The sequence below is a fragment of the Gymnogyps californianus genome, chromosome 11, assembly GCF_018139145.2.
Source record: "Gymnogyps californianus isolate 813 chromosome 11, ASM1813914v2, whole genome shotgun sequence".
Classification (NCBI taxonomy): domain Eukaryota; kingdom Metazoa; phylum Chordata; class Aves; order Accipitriformes; family Cathartidae; genus Gymnogyps; species Gymnogyps californianus.
Window position 1 is genome coordinate 4,386,413 of NC_059481.1, and position 12,051 is coordinate 4,398,463.

At 37.4% G+C, this 12,051-nt stretch overlaps 1 protein-coding gene across 1 annotated transcript in view; it reads left to right on the forward strand.

Moving 5' to 3' along the window:
* Positions 1 to 11,064, forward strand: part of CIB2 (calcium and integrin binding family member 2) — a 48,032-nt gene extending 36,968 nt beyond the window's left edge. The window contains 3 exon segments of the mRNA XM_050902980.1: positions 4,040 to 4,187; positions 4,283 to 4,478; positions 10,802 to 11,064. Of these exon segments, the coding sequence (XP_050758937.1) occupies positions 4,040 to 4,187; positions 4,283 to 4,478; positions 10,802 to 10,823 (366 nt within the window). The 3' untranslated portion in view covers positions 10,824 to 11,064.
* The last annotated feature ends 987 nt before the right edge of the window (positions 11,065 to 12,051 follow it).

A 12,051-nucleotide genomic window follows, 5' to 3' on the forward strand; every position in this document is an offset into this window, starting at 1 on the left:
GTAGAAAAAGTGATTGTTGAAAAGATGGATGGCACATTTAGGAGGATTATCTCAAGCCACTACAGCAGCATCAATCTGCAAAACAGCAGTTTTAGCTGTAACAATTCTTTATTGTTTCTGTCTGCCCTCTCATTTTTATTGTGAGAGGACAGAAAAAGCTTTTTAACAAGACAAATGTAAGTTTCTAGTTTTAAAAGCATTCTTTTTTAAACAATAAGTGCTTAAGGGAAAACAATCTAGGAAGGAACAGTATTGTTTTCCCCTTTACTCCCTTCCCCCATGGCTTTTCCTTTAAATATGATGGAACCCTAATCTGTGCTCTTTAGAGTAGAGGTAATGAAATTACAGAAAGGATGTGAAAAGTATCTGTGAAGGTAAGCTAATACTTTCCATTGTGTAAGCCACAGATATACTGCCTGAAGACACATAATATGAGAAAGTTAAAGGAAAGAAATCAATATGAGGAAAGATTTTATTTTTCATTTAGGTTTTAGAGATCCATTTGGCAAAGAGTTACTTAAGAAGTATGCTTAGGGCCATTTAATTCATTGTTAATTCATCTGTATTTTCAAGATCTCTGACATGCCAAGTAGATAATTCATCTTATGCAACTGCAATATGCTTATTCAGTCAGAGAGATCATGCCTAGCATTTCTAATGCAGAAAGTCCTGGGTTTGATATGCACTGCTGATAGGGATGTTTGCATCTGTGTACTCCCTGTTTGTTACCCAATGCTGCCTCTAAGATGTCAGTTTAAAACTGTTACCATGACACTTAGTTCTGATGAGGTTTGTTCCAAAGAAAGCAATATAGTATTTTAGAAATAAAAGGATAATTTTTCTAACAAGTTTTCTCGTCCACTCTGATATTTACCATTCTCTAGTATTAAACATTTAACAGATACACCAATTTTTAATGTGCTTTTCAGAAGGAAGTGGGCCTTTCAAATATATTTCAGCCCAAATGAATCTTACTTTGGCTTATTACTAAACTGACAATTTGAAACAATAGAATCAATTGCTTTCCATTGAGTATCTGTGTGCATATTCATACCACAAACAGGCGTATTTCCAAGCACTCAAGTCAGATACTTTAGCCTCAGCAGTACCCACAGATGCACATCTGCTATACCTCCTCTACACATCATGCACACGATGTGAGTGATCATTACGTATCCTTTTACAATGACTTTCTCTCAGCCATCTGGCTAATTCTGGGGTGTTGTTTTTCATTCTGAGACTCTTGAGAGATGTGACCCTGCTGCTTTTTTGAGGCTGTTGTCTTTTTATTTTCAGGAATCCCTCTTTTCTACTCTATTTAATTTCTTTTTTATTGTTATTTGGCCTGGTTTTGTCTTTGTCTGAACAGTGAGCTCAGCCTTACATATTCAGCTCAGAGCACAGTGAGCTCATTAATCTCCTACCCTTTAAAATCTGTAGGCATGCTCCCTATTGTGGAATTACTTCAGTCATCGAACCCTGCAGGAGAATTTGAATTTAGTATTCACTACTTTAATGGGCTGTCATTTGAGCCTATGGCTCTGTGGTCCCTACTTCACCTATCCATTAAAACAGCCTTATTCCTGGCCGTTGTCTCTCCAGTCTTTCTGGCTGAGATCTTGGCATTTAGTAGTGAATTTTGAATCTTGATTGTCTGAGGGAATTACACTTCCAATGTCTGTTTCTCAGATCTTGCCCATCCTCAGAAGATTGACACACACTCTTATATGGTTTGTCATTAGATGGATATTTGCCTTTTGGCAGACTCCCAACTAATTTCTACCATGGAAGTAGTCCTAGAGTGCAGACTGCAAGACCCAAAGACATCTCATTAGACAGTTGATGTACCCTGAGTGCTTTGTTATCATTAAATAGAAACCTCCTGATAGACTCAGGTATGCTCTCTGAGGATGTGAATGGCCAGTATAGCTCCTGTGAAAAAGTATCTCAAAGTTCCAGCTAGGATGGCCACTGAAATTTGTTCTTAAATTTGCCAGGTGACATGACTTGACAAATGTATGTAGGTGTGCTGTAGCCTTGATCAATCCACGCCTTGTACCCAAATGTCTGACCACTTCTCTGTACTTGCATCCTGGAACTAGACACTGCAAAGGGTCATCCCATAGTGTGAATCTACACGTTGACCAATCACCTGAAGAAAAAAGGAAGGCTGCTTTCCAGGAACTGAAAGTTCTTTGAAATGTCCATGTGCACAGTCACACCTCACATTTCTCTTAGAGAAATTAAGCTTTTGTATGTTATGCTTGTCTTTTAACAAGGATCCTTAAAGCTTTTTCATTATTTGAGGCTATAACAAAATGTTTCTTAAATGTTATCTCTGTGTGGGTGACAAATTTCATTATGCTTCCAAGTTCCCCCTGTGATTTTAGTTGAACATCTTTATCTTCAGCTCTTGTTGTAAGCTGCTGCACACCATTTAACAGTTGTTGAATTTCACTTTAGAGGCAGCTGCGTATTAGTGGTAAGTAGCCCAGTTCTTGTAAGGTACTTTATGTTCCTTTAAGATGAAGGATATTGCATAAATATAAAACATCAATCTGTTTAACTCTGCTTTGTAAATGCTGCTTGTATTTTTTTAGTCTCCATGGGTATGCAGAAAATGTGTTCTATAGATGCATCTGTTCTATGTGTGAATTATCAGGAAAGAATTCAAGTGAACTGAAAAATAACATTTTCTGGTCATTTACCTCTCAAATATAGCTGTTTTATGCAATTTCATTTAAAATAATTGGATAGCTTATGAATACCTGTTAGCTAATTAAAGTCACAGAAAAAACCAAATTAAATAGATACGTGAGTGAACTCTGAGCTTTCACAATACTGCTTCTTTTAAAGCCAAATAAAATGCTGCATGCGTATTAAAAATAATGAACATGATATGCCACCACCAAAGCTGTTTACATTTATAGGAGATCAATATGTTAATTGGTGTTTTGGCTTCAGATAAGATCTGTAGAAGAGCTTTGAGATGCTGCTCATAGCCCAAATGACGTTTGTGTGTTTTATTCATGTTCAACAGAATTGAATTGATTTTCCCAGTTTTATAGACATAGCTACAAATTCATCTTGGATTTTTATATAGCTGTGAGAAAGATGTTGTTTTGTTACTATAAAAACATTTGGTTTGGACTTCAGAGTAGTAAAGCAGCTTTTCTTATGCTTGCTTCTGTGTTTATGGTTTTAGAATATTGTCTTATTCAGAGTATCCCTGGCACCAGCTGGGTTGGTAGGATGCTAGAAAAGGATGTTAGGATCATCTCTTGCAGAGATGAAATTTCATTTAAAACTCTGGAATTTGTATTCAGTTCAACCAGAGGTTGGACATTGACGTGTATCAGAGTGAAAATGAAAGACTTTTCTACAAGATTCTACTGGGATGTGACTCTACATCCTTAATGAACAGACATGGTTTGGTTGATGGTTGATTGATGGTTCCACATCAATCAGGTGTGGGATGCAGATATTTACTTTTTAAAGTGGCTTCATAAATAATATTTTTTCCTCTAGCCTTCAGTCAGGTGCCACCAGAAGGCATAAAGACCCTGTTTGTTTCATTGGCTTTCCACCTTGGTCTCTCTTTCCTTCCCCTCCTGTCATCCCGTTCGTGTGTGCTAGCTTCTTAACGTAGGAGCTGTAACCCTCCTGACCGTGTCAGTCTGACACCCTGTCAGGAACCTGTTATGTGCAAATGATCTTCACACTCTTAGTACCTTTACCCTAACATTTATAAAGCATGTGTTCCACACAGGAGAAAGGAGATGAGCACCAGTTTAGAGAGAATGAATAACAATGCAGCTGAGAAAATCTGGGCGAGAAGAGGTACTATGCAGCAGCGTGTTCTGCTGACACTTTCTGCTAAAGCATGCAAATGTAAATTTTTAGATGCATTTTGGAAGGAAAAAAGTTGTCTTCAAAGAGCCAACCATGGAATTAAATACTCATTAACAGGGAGTCTGCAGGTTTTTTGATCTTCCAAATACTAAAAGGAAAAAAATATATATGTATCTGTTTTTCACAGGAGAATCCCTTCAAGGAAAGGATTGTGGAATCTTTCTCAGAAGATGGAGAGGGGAGCCTCAGCTTCAATGATTTTGTGGATATGTTCTCTGTGCTCAGTGAAATGGCTCCCAGAGAGCTTAAAGCAATCTATGCCTTTAAGATTTATGGTACTGTATTGGGATGCTTTTGTATGCCTTTTTGTTTGAAGTAAATGAGTATAAGAGTCGGTGGTGATCTTTTCTTTGGTTCTTTTATTGTCTAGATTTTAACACAGATAACTTCATTTGTAAATCAGACTTGGAAAAAACCCTCAATAAGCTGACCCGAGAAGAGCTAACAGCAGAAGAAATCACTCTAGTTTGCGAGAAAGTGATAGAAGAAGCTGACATGGATGGTGATGGGAAACTAGGATTTGCAGATTTTGAAAACATGATTTCCAAAGCACCGGACTTTCTCAGGTATTGTTTTAAGAAAAACACATTTTCATATGCATTTTTTCAGGTATTTTTTTAGGATATCGTTGTGTAGTGTAATACAAGAAATGTCAGACGTAAGTACTTTACCAGAGAGCTGACTAGAGGATGGCTTCTTTCCCTAACTCAGTTTACTTTTCTAAAGCATCCTCCAGTTCTCTCCTAACTTGGACTAAGAGCTCAATGACTTTTAATTATCTCCTCCCCCCCCGCCCCTGTTTGTTTGTGTGGTTTCTGCAGGAAAATATTTTGATCTATTATAAGCTCAAATTCATATTGTTCTCAAGCCTATAGCAAGGATCCATGCTGTTTGAATAGGAATGTGTGTAAATACTGTATGCACATTACAAATATACATGGGAACACACTGATCTTCTGTGCTGAGAAGGTGAGAGCTAGAGGACAGTACAGTGGTACAGTTCATGCTGGTTGCTGAAAATCAATTAAAATGATTAATTACTGCAGTCTTTCTTCGATCCACTGTTAATCAGGTTTTTTTTATAACTGATATTTTTTTCTTTGTTGCTGGGTTTCTTCCTAATAATATGTAGATAAAACCCAGCTATCTTAAGACAGTTTTTCTTGCATGTTTCATATTTAAAGAGACCTTTTGAAAAGGACAATGACTTTTTATTTTTACACATTAATAACAACATTCTACATAAACTTATAGTTAAGGTTGTTACTTAAGTAATACAAGGATAGACATTCTTTAAGAAATTACAGCGAACCAGCCAGCAAAATAAGATACTCCCAGATTGGGAGGAGTTCATATTTCAATCTTAAATCTACTGGCAGAGTAGGCTGAAGCCAAAACCTAAGTCTAATTTCTCCCCAAATTTCAGTGGTCTGGGTTAACTATGTCTAATAGTAAATTCTTGATAACCTGAAGAAGTTTTTTTCATAATCTTTGTTCATACACATTGTTGTTAAGTTAGTAGTGTTGCTGTTTGTCTGGTGATAATTGATAATAACACATAAGTTGTAACATCAGGGAAGATAAATAATCCAACAATTGTCTGGACTGCAAGCAGGTATACAGTATGATTGTAAGTTGTTCTGGGGATTTTGGAATGAGTAGATTCTAGTTTCTGCAGACTTCTGTCTCCTGATGAGTTGGCTGATATCTGAGAAGGAGTTTAGTTTCAGTTAAGACACGAAGACTGGTTCATCTGTGTAGATTTTCTGATGTCTGGAAAGGTGCGGAATTACTTTGCATCTTTCTATGAAGTGGAACACTTAGTGACTCTTTTTTACACAGCTGCCTGCTTGCAGGAAATTGGCAGAAACTTAATCATCTTTTAGTCACATGTTGCATTCTGCCAAAGGATTCAGAAGTTACTGGGGAGGATTAACAAAGCTCACAGTCAGACTGATTGAATAAACTGTATTTTCATAGGAAATAAGGCTAAACATTAGGATAGAATTAAGATAGATAAAAATTTGAACTGATATTCTTAATGCTAATGGTGTTTAAGAACTTTTAAGTGTCCTGCAGAACACCAAACAGTTTATTTCTTTCATAAACGAAATTTCTGAGGGAAGATGTTGTAACAAAATGATTCTACAATAAAGCATGAGGGCATGATTCCTGTGAACCCTGAGAAACATCAGCATCTCAAGAGGATATGCTACAAAGTTAATGTGAAAGTCTTTTATACATTAGAAACATATGAGGCATTCCTTGACTAATCAAGTGTATCAACGGAAACTCTTTTAGAACAAGATACATACCATCATTATGGGGAGGCGAGGTTGAGTAGGTATTCTAATATTTTGTTTACATATATTTCCAGCTAAGAAAATGTTTTCTTTCTACTGTTATCCATATAGAAGCTGCTGGGGTCAGGTAGAGTTTCCTTTAATCCATCAAAAGGCTGTACTGTACCTACAAATCTGGTAGAGAACAGAGATCAAACGTGAAGAATTGAAGGCAGATCTGAAGACTCAGCAGAAGCTGTAGTTTCAGAAGTTTCCTGTGCCATGACTGACTTTACTGCTGTGTTGTTGAGGCTTGCAAACTGCTTACTGAGTCATTTCCTGAGAAAGCAGCAGAGAGGAATATTTGGCACTGTAGCCACTGGAATGACTGTCGTAATTATTTTTCTTTTCAAGTTTGTGATGTTTTGGGAAGCTGAGGAAATGAATGGAAAGACCTGAGTGCTGGGTAGTCAGCAGGGCAAGAAGACGAGTAAAAAGAGGGCTGAATTTAAAAGTACAGAGCTAGTTATAGATTACGTAAAGAGAAAATAGGGAGGGAGGGATCACTGACAATACCGATAATCTCAGAGGACCAGGCTACCAAGTATTGGAAGACTGATCATCCAGTTGCTCAATTTAAACACATATGCTTTGATCCGTGTTTTTTGACATGGTAAACTCACATTATCAAGATGTGTCCTTGATGTTCAAGATGACTGTGTATATTTAAGGCAGTTTTTTTCCATCCCTGGCTTCAAGGGAAATGGTAACTTCCCTTTCCTTTCAGGTCCAGGAGATTAGCTGGGTCACAGGATTCAGCTCTGAAGTCCTCAGGCTTAGGAGCTCCTGATGTAACATGACCTAAAGAAGGGTTTTCTTCCACCTTCTAGCTGAAACACTGGTTTAGAGCCTCTGACTGTTAACTCAGCAACATGTTTTTTAACCTTTGAAGCTGTATTGCAAAATGAGGGTGTAAATGGAAAAAGTCTCAGAGCCAAGAAGAGAATGTGTAGTTTCTCTGATTTGGTTTCTGTTTCAGCCAGAGTTAGCAGCTGCAGGAAAAGAAGGTGACAAGGTCATGAGACCACTTTTATCCAAACCAATCTGTATGGAAGACTTGATACCTCTCCCTTATTGCAGTTTACTGTTCATTTTGTCTGTAAAGGTATTTTATTTTTTGAGGACATTCTTAGTCATATTGTTGCTGTATGCACTGCATCATAGACTGACGTATTTATTAATACTGAGCTTCCTGATCTGAGGCACTTACTCTCATTTTTTAAATACCATGTAAATGTTGCATTCTAAAGGGAGGCAGTGATTTGACTTTTGGAATGGGATCCATTGAATTTTAATGCCACAATAGATACACCAAGGTTTAACTGGGGACTGAAACTAAACCAGTGCGCTGTAATAGTAGCCAATGCCTGCTAGCACGTGACAGTGTGTGTGACATGGGACAAGAGTGCAATTCCTGTAGCTGATCTCTCACCGCAAAAAACCCAGTTCCTGTTCATTGAATTCAATTATACCATAACAGTCTTCGGCACATTACCTATTCATTTAATGAAACAATGCTTTCTTTTATCTTTCTGAATTTATCTCCAGCTTGATTCATGGCCTCTCGTTTTCCTCTCTTCTGTGTCTTCAGCTGTAATGGTCCTCTTAAGTGGTAACCATAGGCTGTGTGTAGCCAAACTGAAGACAGGGCTGTGCAGTTTCAGCATGTAATATAATACAGAACGTGCAAAGCACAGGGAGTGTCTTAATAGCGGATCAACAACCCTATATGCCAGTGGTAAACTTATGCCTGAACTATCTTCTTAATACTGTAAAAAGGTATGAAAACATATTTTCATCTAAATAAAATTGTCCCTTTTGAAATCTTCAGCAGACACATGGAAGAAATACCAACCCATCAATGTCCAGAGACAGTCATAATTTCATTTGGTTTTGCATATCCCCACTTTTTGTGCCCAGTTGAATGCATTCCAGACTTTAAATTCAAGGAAGCCTAAGTGTCTATTGATTTATACTTTCAACTGCTCAGCAGCTGTGAAAATTAAACACCTAGGAACCAAAGCAATAGCCACTTTTGAAAATGAATTGCCAGTGAAAAATTGGAGGTGCTGGGTAAATGCAGTTTTCAGAGACTTTGCTGTGAAGCTACGGGCAATCAACATTTCTGAATATCTTATCCCAGAATACCATACTGGCACCTGGTATGTGATCCTTTTGAAAACGTTGACTAACTTACCAGACCCTAGATGATTTTTATTGGTAGTAAAGGATTTCTTATTCTCTTCTTTGCCTTTTCCCCCCACCAAAAGCCACTTCTTCACATCATAAGAGTAGGAAACTTAGGCTGCAAGGCAGTTAGGTTTTATCTGGGGCTCTGCGATTGCTTAAGCAGGTGATCTCTGCTAAGCTATAGATCATTTTGTTCTCTCTGCTCTGTTACATGGGACCAGTGCTTACCTGACTTCTGACAAACACTGAGAACTTTTATGAACTATCCAACTGTAAAATCTTATCGTCATTAAAATGAGGTATGAAATTACTGAGGAGGAATACCTTCTTTACCCTGTTTGTGGAAAACCTTTGAATGCCAGATTCCTATAACAATGTGCACTCTGTTGTTGAAGCACTTTTTTCACACAGCTCAATATGTTGGGGTTTTTTAAGCTGTCATACTATCATGCATACTTAATATACACAGCAGGCATTAATTTTGGCACCATGATCCAGGCTTTGACCTGGTATGAGCTTAAAGTTCATCCAGTGTACGTTGACTGATTTTCCTTATCTCATCACTCGTTTCTCAGACCTTTACTTAATGACTCTGTGTAGGTTTAATCTCCTACAGACGGCCTTTTCAAGCTTTGTACTGCTGTCCAGCAAATGAAGATGCAGTAAAGTCTGTTACTTGATTTGCACTGCTGTGGTTGAGGAATTTTTTTAAGACTGGAAGAAAACACTGCTAACCGTTGACCAGGGAAGAAGATATATGCATTTTTGGCTGTTATCCTGGAAGCTTGAGTAAGCTGTAAATGATAATGACAGTTGCTAGTTCAGAAAATTTGATCCCAGTAGGCTTATTTCACTCAAAATTGCTATCATTAAGAAGCTGCTTGTAGTTTAATGGAAGTATTAGCAGTCTGAACTGGCACTAGCTAAGTGTTCTGTTCTACAAGACTGGTTACATTTTCCACAGGAAATTGTTATATAAATCATCCTGGAAGCTTAAGCTTATTTGAATGCCTGAGGGTGAAACATACTATAACAATTTGAAATGGAGTTTGAGAAGAATATGGCATTAGTAACAGCTGGGAGCTGCCAGAACTAGACAGAGAAATAACAGATTAAACAAAAAGATGTCATTGGAAATGCAGTATTTCTGAAACCTTTGTGGGCCTTTACCCATATAACAGTTGATGTCCTGACTCCAGTCCTACCTAAAGCTGAAGTAACAGAAGCTCTCTTATAGGAAGTGTGCTTCTCATAAGACCTGTCCCGACATGCAGATTATCTAGTTCTTAAGGACTAAAATTAGAGCTAGTGACAAAATTGGCAAGAGATGCTTAGCAAGAAAACTGTGGAAGGGAATAATTTTTGTCAGTATTTTTCACAGAATATTTCAGCTGCTTCTTAGTAAAAAGCTTAATCTCCGAAGGCCAAAATGACACTCTGATAGAAATACAAAAAATTGCCAATAAATAGATATCCAGTGAAGTGGATTTGGATGGAATTTTTTTAAGGAGTCATGCCTAAAATGTTTTCACATACAATGCTGTGGATTTTTTTGTTCCTAGATATTGCCTATGTGGGACTTAAATTTTCAAGAGTTTGGATTAATATGGGGCTCTAGACATTTCTTGAGTTGTGAACGAGATGTTTATAATTCTTTTTTTCTGAAACCTTAGTGCCGGTAAGCTCTTTGCATCACCGTATGTTTTCTTTCACAGTACTTAGGCTAGTATGCCAGACTGTTATACATCATATCTTTGTGTCACCCAGATTGAATCATTTCCTAGATACGAAGTTCCTAGGGACCACTGTGAATATAAAATTTTATCTCCTCCAAACACATACCACAGCTTCCTTCAGTGAATTCCTGATTCAAATCAAATAGCTGTAATTAAGTTAGAGCATTCTTTTTGTAAAAGATGCTCAGGAGTTCTTCTGAAAACTGATGGCAGTAGTAAGGCATGCTGCTTGCCTGTATCATAGTGCAAACAGAAAGAAGATAACAATCAGGATCTCTTGGTCCTAGCAAGAGAAAGAACAAATTTGTCTACCTCATTTGACTTGTTTAGGAACCCAAATGCTGTGCCATAGCAAAAGTACCATTGGGAAACATTTAGCTCTGCTGTATATCCAATAAATAAGTCAATTTATACTTCGTTTAATCCAGTGCTGAGCTTGGCCCTCTGAGCTAACATTTTCAGAAGATGGAAATTTGTCCCAGAGTGTTTAAATCTTCCTGAGAGCATGAGAGAAGAGATTCAGATTCATTACACAGCACCTTCCTTTTTGTACTATAAGGAAAATGTTGTGCATAATGACAAATGTGTTTATATCTCTTAATCTTTTTCTTTCCTTTGCAGTACTTTCCACATAAGAATCTGAAGATGTTTCTGTGAGCCAGTGTTATCAGAAATGACTTGCCAGTCCAGCCTTTCTGAATCTCAGGCGCTTTGGGGGCTTTTGTCCTCTAATTATGGCTTCTTAGAACTCAGCAGAAAGTACTGAAATAGTTCCGGTCCACAAAGAGACAGAAGCATCATGTGATCTACAGGATATTTGGAACAGTCACATTTTTATCTTCACTGCTGGCCAAGCACTCTGGCAAAGATGGTTGGTTGTCGGGTTATGGGGGTTTTTTTCTTTTTTTTTTTCTTTTTTTTAACAGGCAGAATCAGAATATTATTAAAGGTATTTCCACATAGTTTTTATATTTATGAATATTTAATACTGCTCTTAAAAGCGCAAAAAAAAAAAGAAAATATTGACAGAAAGATTAGCTTTGGTGACTTTTCCAAGAGTATTTGAAAGAAAGCATGGGCCTTAAATAATGAGGTGCCTCTATCACTGTGTTGTACAGCTGGGGATCTTGCATGGAAATTATCTTAGGTGAAAGAATTGCAGTCAAGATCAAGCTCCCAGTGTTGAAGACAACCACATCCCAGGTTTGCCTTTCAGTCACTGAAATGGCAGTTGCTGGGTTTGGTGCTTACCTTCAACCAATATTTTATGGATTGTCATGTCCTTATGAAACTTGAAATATTTGCCTTTTGTATATGATAACTGCATACATGATTCATTTCTTCCCAAGGTAAACGTTAAAACTGTGTCCTTATTCTCAAAGGGGGTCCTGCATTTTACTCATTCTATGGGCTGATAATGTTGAATGGAAGAATACAATCATCTGTAACTCATGAAGAAGTTAAAGAAGCACAGAACTACTACTAAGGACGTGAAAAGACATTTTCTTTCTAAACCAGCTATGCAATCTTTCCCATAAAATGCATGAATGCAGCTCTGTATTTCTCTTTCCTCTCCAGCTGGAAATCAGCTAGATCTTTTTTTTTAATTCCAGTATTGTTTAGGTACTGGGGCCTGAAGACAATCATATGTGTATTACTGTTCTAACAGTCAATAGAAGGGCTCTGTCACTCACATGGCTTCTGTATCAAAGTCATCACAATTAAAACTTTTGACGCATTCTGTCGTGCTTTGAGAATTTTTGGGCTAAGCACATACTAATTTCCTTTCTGGTCATTATTCCAATTACTGTAAAGTTAAACCTTTCAAAGGATGAAATGTGTTATTCTTATTGAAAAAGTTGTTAACATAG